The following is an 8,656-nucleotide window of genomic DNA, read 5'->3' on the forward strand; positions in this document are numbered from 1 at the left end:
GGGACATTAATGATGAAGGAGATGAAGAAGATGAAGAAGAATACACACAGCCCAGTGTGAGACAAAATAGAGAGAATATGTCGTTAAGTGGCCGTTCTGAGACTCACCCGTTTGTGAACTTCAATGACACATCTGCTTTTCAAGAAGCAGACGTTTCTTACTACGGTCGTCGGATTGAATACAGGAGTGAGCTCGCAAAAGGCCAATACTTTCCTAACAAAAAACAACTTACCAAAAAGATCAGAGAGTACCATGTTGACAAGAACAAGGAGACATATACGAAGAGAAGTGACACATCCCGGCTGGAAATTAGATGCAGCACTTCGGGTTGTCGTTTCAAACTGAAGGCAAAAGCAACAAATGCAGGAGATACATGGATGATAACCGAGCAAGACACACCTCACACTTGCACGTCTGAGTACACCAGGACCGACCATGCACAACTGACGGCATCAATAATCGCAGATATCATCGAGAGCAACATTAAGGAAGACCCCACTATGAGCATCCGGAGTGTGGCACACTGTGTGAGGGTTAGGTTTGGCAGTATAACCCCAAAGTACAACAAATTTTGGAGAGGTCGTGAGATAGCAGTTGCCCGTCAATTTGGGAGTTGGGAAGAGTCGTACAACTTTATGAAACTATTGCTTATCGGGATATGTGATAAGAATCCCGGCTCGAGGCATGATTTTCTGACGAAGCCGAGCTTCGATAAGAATACAGGACTGGTCAAGCAAGGTGTTGTGGAATTCGTGGCCGTGGCATGGGCTTACGGACCATGCATCACCGCATTTAATTACTTGAGACCGGTGATCAGTATAGATGCAGCCTTCCTTTCTGGGCGGTATGAGGGCAGGCTTTTGATGGCTTGTGGCTATGATGCCGGGAACCAATTGATGCCTCTAGCATTTGCAATTGTGCACAAGGAGAATGAAGATAATTGGGGTTTTTTCTTGCAATGGCTTAGAAATAATGTGATTGGTGTTAATAGATTCGTATGTGTTATATCAGACCAACACAAGGGTATCAAAGCTGCATTGAAACCTGAATACGGATGGGACCGGGATAATTTTGTGCACATATATTGTATCCAGCATGTTGCCGACAATCTGGTTCAGGCTTGTGGGAAGGACAAATAGTACGAAACTAGGTTCAAACAAGGAGCCAAGAAGAAGAAGCCAAGAAGGCTGAAAGAGATGTTTGAAGATTTCGCCATGGTATGTCTAATATTGTCTAATTATGTTGTTCATTTTCTTTTATTTCAGATGCATTTTGTCTAATTTTACTTTGTTCTATTGCAGCAAAATCCTAGGTGTAATGCTTTTTTGAGGAGAGTGGGCAAAGTACGTCCTAATGATGTCATGGAGCAATCAAATTTTGATAAAATCTTCCAGACATGTGATGGAGGATACCGATTTGGTATCATGACAACAAACGGCTCCGAGTCCCTGAACGTTGTCTTCAAGGATAGCCGAATGTTGCCCGTGGCTGCACTTGTGGAGGAGACATTCTATAAGTGCAACAACTGGTTTGTTCAGCGGCGACAGGCAGCGACGGAGCAAAACAATGCAGGAAAGCCTTTTTCCGATCGGGTACATGTTAAGCTCGCCAAACGGTGGGAGAAAGCTATAGGAATGGATGTCATCGCATACTCGCACGGCGAAGGTAAGTACGAAGTCACGGGCCCAAATGAATATGTTCCAGTAGTCCAAACGCAGGATGAAACTATGTCCATGCTTCACAGAAGGTTCCAGTATATCGTGACATTCGGGCCAGAGAGAAAAGTGGAATGTACATGCAGGGGTATCCAATTAACTGGAATTCCGTGCGCTCATGTGTTAGCTGTCTGTCGCCAAAAAAACTGGTCACCCGACCTATTTGTTGACCACCGGTATAGGGTGGACTACCTTTTGAGTACTTGGAATGCTGTATTTGTTCCTTATGGCAATCCTGAAGATTGGCCTACGACCACTACCCCAAAAATTGAGCCAAACAAAGATTGGATACGGCGTGGTAGGAGAAAACACATCCGTTGTGTAATGACCATGGATGAAATGCAAGGTAGGCGACAGGGGCACCGTCCTCGCCGTTCCACTACTGATAGGCAGAGTCGAGGTATGTAACATTCAACCTTGAAAAATGGTTACATTTCATTCCAATATTGTACATGTTAGTAAGTAACATATGTGGGATGCAGATGCTCACAACGCAGCAAATGCAGCAGAAAACGAGCGAGTCATGGCAGAGTCAAGCGGATCGCGAGGGACGCGGCGAAGCACAGCCAGAAGCCGTACAGCTGACCGTGAAAATGCAACTATGATGTTTATGTTGGGGTTTCACGCGGTGCTAACCGGAAACCGTTTAGGCTTAAGGTGCGGAATGACCGTAGAACAAAAATTTCTACGGCCAACTTAAGCTCAGGATTAAACGGGGTATGTCAGGAAACTTTCCAAGGCGGTCCACCTTCAGTATTCCTTTGGCATCAAAACCCAATTTAATCCTTTTACAGATCTACTCCATGATTGATTTCTAAAACTTTAATCTACTTACCAATTAAATATATTAATGTAACATATTTATACCTTGTTTCCAAATCACAGTTGGAATGCAGACCGAGCGAGTAGAGCCTCACCAGGGAAGGAATCGACTCGGAGTATCACACGTGTGATACCTCTATCGGTTATCCACCAGGACTAACCAGAGAGCGGTTTGTTTCTTCTGTCAGAAATACCGTAAACCGCGGAATTCTGCAAAAACACTATTCACGGGGAAAAAGACGAAAACCCGTAAACACGAATTTTCGGTTGCTCAGTTTCATCAATATGCAAAACTGACATACCGCTAAATTCGGTAAAACACTATTCATCGATCCCGTAAATATACTCCACAACAACCCGCAAGATTATACGTCAAGTACGTATAACTTTCTTTTCTCAACCGAAACACTATTTGTGAGAGAAACCGAGAAAGAGAGAAAATATCGATCCGTTTCGACACGAAACCGGTACGAATGAATTAGTTATTTTTCTCTCTACATGCACCCCTCTATTTATAGGCTTTTGAGGAGGTTCGCAAAAGACCGAAATACCCCTCAACTTATGCCTATTTACAATATATGCCATTGAATGGATAAGGATGACATGTCATGTGGATAAGATCGATGACGTGTCATCTGGATAGGATCGATGACATGTCATGCGGATAAACACGAATCTGAAAAGACCCGAATGCCCTCGGCCCGAACACAAATAATGTTTGTATAATTATTCTGAACAATTATATATATTTTTCTGCGGTTGTTTGTTTCGGTATCGATGACGTGTCATCTGGATAGGATCGATGACATGTCATGCGGATAAGACGAATCTGAAAAGACCCGAATGCCCTCGGCCCGAACACAAATAATATTCGTATAATTATTCTGAACAATTATATATATATTTTTCTTGCGGTTTGTTGTTTCGGTAATTTATACAACGTGTCCTGCACATTTATAAATTAACCGGTTAACTTTTATACAACGTGTCACACACGTTTATAAATTAACCAATGTTTTTGCTTGTTATTTTTACATAACATTTATAATTTAATTATAACACGTATAATTAATTATAACCATCTTACTATTGATCATAACCAATTTATAATCAATCATAATAAGATTCTCCGATTAACTCCTATATGGTGTGACCCAATAGGATCTGTGTTATGTTGGTAAATAGAGTTAAAACTGTTTTAACTTCTATAATCATGGGTGGCATCTGGCAACACATCATGACCATCCAATTACACAGATGATGCTGTACTGTACAATATCACGATCCAGTAAACAATTTACTTGTGTCTGTTCTTCTGTCTCATAGCTATCAGATCAGTTTCAAGGTAGATGTGTGTCATCCTTGCTAACTGAATCTTTTCTTGATCTTGAGCAGATTATCAAATATAATTACTCTTGTAATTATACCGCTAGCAGATAATCTAACTCTACCAAGGGGCCCAGTGATGCTATAGCTCGTATAGAGATACGAGGGACAAATAGTATTCTCGGTAAACTATCACTTCCTCAGCTAAGCTATACATATGGAAAAGCTACCGTTATGACTGCTTTTTACGGACAGCGGTGGATAACAATCACACATACATATTTCTCAGTGGGAACGATAACCATCTTTTAATCCACATACTAACCTTATCGCGGTAATTAGTGTTCCTGCTAATTACCTTGGTCAGTGACCTTTTAAGAGTATATATCATCTATATTATGGAGTTTCACAATTTCAGTCATGAACTCGAAATGATCCATAAATTCAATAATACTCAAGGCAACAAAATGATATATAAATAAACATTCAATTCATGAACAAAGCTTTATGATAATTTATCGTATTATTGACTTCTAGATTATTACAAACTAACAGTTTATGGAGGCAATGGGAGAAAGACTGTCAGGAGGAGAGGCGGTTGGGATGCAATGGCCTTCAGGTACTACCCACCGAAGAAGGAGCTCATCTCAAGCTGGAAGAAGGAGCACATCTGGCGCAGGACCATCTGGTACAGCATACCAGCAAGAAGAAGCAGTGCAACCAGCCAGAAGGAGCACATCATCATGGGGATCTGGACGGTTACTGGGATTCCAATTTCTTCGAAGTCGTAGAAATTAACTTCAGTGCTTTTTCAAAGTATTGTAAACAATTTTTATTTTGAGGTTTGTATTAAATTTATTTGTATATGTATGAACGGTTTTTTTCTAATTATTATTTTGTAAATTGTAGACGAGAAGGATGGACAGCAATACTCGAGGAAAGAGCGAGGAAAATAAAAACCCCACATGTTGCTTTTGCGGAAAGCTTAGAAGTGACTGTCCGAGATGTGTGCGGATAGATGAATTTTTTAACCGGAATGACATATCTGATGATGATTTTGTAGAAAACCCCTACGGTTATGGATCAAAGAAAGAAGAAATTAATGTAGCGACGCCGCCTAAGGCTCAGACCAAGACTAAGACTCATGTACCTTCAAAGATGAAAGAAAAAAAAATTTAACCTTCAAGGAATAGTAGTATTGTGTACTTGTCGTATTATTTTATTTGTTGTGTACTTGTCGTATTATTGTGTACTTGTCGTATTATTGTATTTGTTGTGTACTTGTCGTATTATTGTGTACTTGTTGTATTATTGTATGAACTTAAGTTTGTATGAACTTAATTTTATTGTGTACTTGTCATATTATTGTATTTGTTGTGTACTTGTCATATTATTGTATTTGTTGTGTACTTGTCGTATTATTGTGTACTGTTAAGTTAGAAGTTTAATTTTATTGTGTACTTGTCGTATTATTGTATTATGTTTTAAAGTAAATACCAAAACAGTAAAACTAAACTGCAAATCATAATAAAACATAACGAAACATAACGAAACATAATAAAACATAATAAAACTAATCTAAACTAAAACAATAACTGCAAATAAGATCTATCTCAAATATACTCTGAAGGGCTAAACCGGTGAGGTGGTTGACCCCTATTTTCCCTACTGAAATTCCTTTGACGCCAGTCTTGCCACTGTAGTTCTCCATCTTGCGCTCTACGAGCTGGTGTAACCTCCTCCTTGGGCTCGGCCTGTGCGCTCATCGTGAGTGCTACACTCCATGGATCTGTGGGCTCGGCCGCGTAGGTAGCTGGCGGTGGCGGTGGGGTATGGAACAGAGACTCTACAAACTGAGATGCACAGTCAGTCTGAGTCCCGCTCCCAGATGCCTCCCAATCATGAGCCATCGGTGGATACGGCTGACCCGGAGAGGTGGCTGTATCCCACTGATCAGCTGGAGGTAAATCTGAAAGGATGAAAGTGAACCTCTCATCATCCTGCTCAGGCTGGATCTCTGGAGACTCGTGCTGCTCAGGTGGCGGCGGCATGTATGCAGGACCCTACAAGGATACCAATAACATAGTAAATTTTTACTTAATCTTTACCTAAAATAAAGAAATAAATAAAATAAAGAATCATATACCGGGGGAAGAACTGGACATCCATGCTCGTCACGGTAGGCGTGCCAACCGGTCATAGTAAGTACGAAATGATGATAGTCCCACCCTGGCTGCTCTGTGGGGGTCGGTGGCATCTCACTATTCAGCACAGGTGGCGCATCAGGCTCGTCCGACCGTATTTTGCGCCAATCAATATTCTCTCCCGCGTCTCATAGCATAGTGACTAGCTTTGGCTCGTGGCCCATGTCCTCAATACAGGGGGCAACCAAGTTCAACATGGCATGCCCGACTGCTCTGTAGCCTGCTTTTCCAAGACAGATGATTGAACGCGCGGCACCTTTAAGCACTACCAGCAGCTAAAAAAAAAACAAGGTTAGATTTAGTAAAAATTATGCAAAAAAGTTCATATTTCTCAAAATTATGCATTACCTGACGAGCACCTTTCCGGCCAGTGGGGGTATAACCATCATCTGAGAATATCTTCCCGCGAAGAAAATTGCCGTAATCTCCCTCTAGATAAACCGAGGCCATGCAGACACGTACGTACCAAGCCTCGTATCTCAATAGAGGATCTCCCTGGAACTGCACCCCATCCTCCGGCATATGCCACAAGTTGGCAATCATATCTCTGGCCATTCCGTAGTGTATTTCGTAAAACGTACTCCAATCTCTGCCGGGGTGATTGCCGTGCGTCATCCTGTAATTAATATGTTAGTTGCAATTTTAAGTCAATAACCAATGTCCGCTACTAAATAATAGAATAACATAACTTACCCGTGTAGCCTCCTGATCTCAGATCTCGGGACGTCTGGATCTGTGGGGATGAGTGGAGGATATCCAAACTGACGGAGCACCCGGTCCGGATAGTGGAACTCCACTATCCAGAAGCACACCAGTGGACCCATGTATAGCCACATCGCCGAATCATCTGCTACAGTCTGCGGCAGCCTCCCCTCACTGTATAGCTCCTGGTATGGAGTCCAGGTCACCTGCGTGTCACCCAGGCTCTGAATCTGTCCTCGGACCAGCCTGATACCTACTGGTTTTCCGTGAGGCTGGTTCTTGTACTGGTGATGTCCATAAAATTTCTTGCCAAATGCATGACAGTCTTCATTCGTGGGAACTCCCCATTCTGGCGATTCATTTAGCACAGGTACCCCCACCGGTAGCCGTGACCATGCCCAGTGCTGCAGTAGAATTACTGGCCCGTACATAACCTTCTGTTTCTTCTGTAATTTGAAGAATATTAGCCATCACATAGATGTTCAAAAATTTAAAATAAGACAAGAAGCACTTACTGACCTGACAACTCTGGTACAAGTTGAAGTAACGATGTGCCAGGACTGCCCCACCCCAGTTGTACTTTCTATCCGGCTCAAGGCCCCGCACCAGCTCCAGATACATCAGCGGGATAGTATCACCGCCCGAATCAGAGAACATAATAGAACCAAATAGGTCCATCAGGAAGGCCCGTGTATATCTGTAATATTAAAATTAGAAGGCAACTCATTTTTCGGCATTAATTATAGTACAATTTAAATTTATTTCCTAATAGTTTTTTTAGTACCTCTGAATCTCGAGCTCCGTGGCATGCCGATCCAGACCTCCCGCAAACAGAGCTCGCAGCTTTGTCTTCTTGATAGCGTATCTCGACTTCCCATTATAATCCCGTATATCTCCTTCAGCTCCCAACAGCTCTGCGAGTCTGTCATTGATCATGTCGTCATCCTGCTCAGGGGGTCAGATATGCCACCAACGGGCTCACCCTGGATGGGCAGACCCCATAGGACACTAACGTCCTGGAGAGTCACTGTCATCTCTCCGAACGGTAGGTGGAACGTCTGAGTCTCAGGGCGCCATCGCTCCACTAGTCCTGCCAAGAGGGACACATTAATGGCCTTAGTCTCCGTCTCCATAATGTCGACCAAATGATGCAGTCCCAAATTTTGCAGATACTGGTCCATCAACGAGTAGTACTGTATACTAGGATGCCGACTCCTAGCCTCTACAATCTCCTCACTCTGTGTTGAAAGAAGTAAATAACATAAAAAACTGAAAATACGACAACTCTACAAAATTTTAACTTAAAAAAGTAATCAAGTACCTCAATAGATGCCAGTGAAACTCGGTGCTCTGCGTGAGTCATCCATAATAGAGGACTGAAATGTTCCGTGCTGTTATCGGGAATTGGCTCAAGATCAGGGTCGGGTGGTGGTATTCTCCTAGGCCGTCCCCGTCCCCTAGCCGCCATCCTACATTAAAAAAAAATTTAGACATGCTACAATATACTAAATTAAGCTAAATATACCAGCCATTGTTTTAGGGTCTGATCGAAAACCCCACTCAATAGAGTTCAATTCATTTCAATTCAATAGAGTTCAATAGAGATGAATTTCAATTGAATTTTGGTGATCGGAATAAAAAAAAAAAAGAATTGAATTCTTTTCACATTTTTGTTTTCTTCTTCCCATTACTGGTAGGGAAGTAACTTGAAGGGTAAAAATAGCTATTAATGACAGCTCACATCTCAAAAAGAAAAGTTTGCTTCACCAATCATGCTCAAAGAAAAACCAACACAAGGTAAACGAGCCTCCAAAATTTTTGTATAGTAGATTCCATCATCGAGCATATAGAGCATGTGCAAAGGAATTAAAAGAACCAACTATGAAG

The 8,656-nt window shown here is 42.0% G+C and overlaps 2 protein-coding genes across 2 annotated transcripts; both read left to right on the forward strand.

Moving 5' to 3' along the window:
- Positions 1-77: 77 nt before the first annotated feature.
- On the forward strand, positions 78-1,139 carry LOC144561879 (uncharacterized). Its single transcript, XM_078310978.1, has one exon. It carries the CDS (start codon positions 78-80, stop codon positions 1,137-1,139), a length of 1,062 nt encoding a protein of 353 aa, XP_078167104.1.
- Positions 1,140-1,196: 57 nt separating this feature from the next.
- On the forward strand, positions 1,197-5,042 carry LOC144561882 (uncharacterized). Its single transcript, XM_078310981.1, has 5 exons — positions 1,197-1,217; positions 1,302-2,115; positions 2,198-2,359; positions 4,401-4,621; positions 4,773-5,042. The coding sequence occupies exons 1-5, from the start codon at positions 1,197-1,199 to the stop codon at positions 5,040-5,042; spliced, it is 1,488 nt and encodes a 495-aa protein (XP_078167107.1).
- Positions 5,043-8,656: the final 3,614 nt, after the last annotated feature.

This window comes from Carex rostrata, chromosome 11, assembly GCF_964058835.1.
Source record: "Carex rostrata chromosome 11, lpCarRost1.2, whole genome shotgun sequence".
NCBI classification, from domain to species: Eukaryota; Viridiplantae; Streptophyta; class Magnoliopsida; order Poales; family Cyperaceae; genus Carex; species Carex rostrata.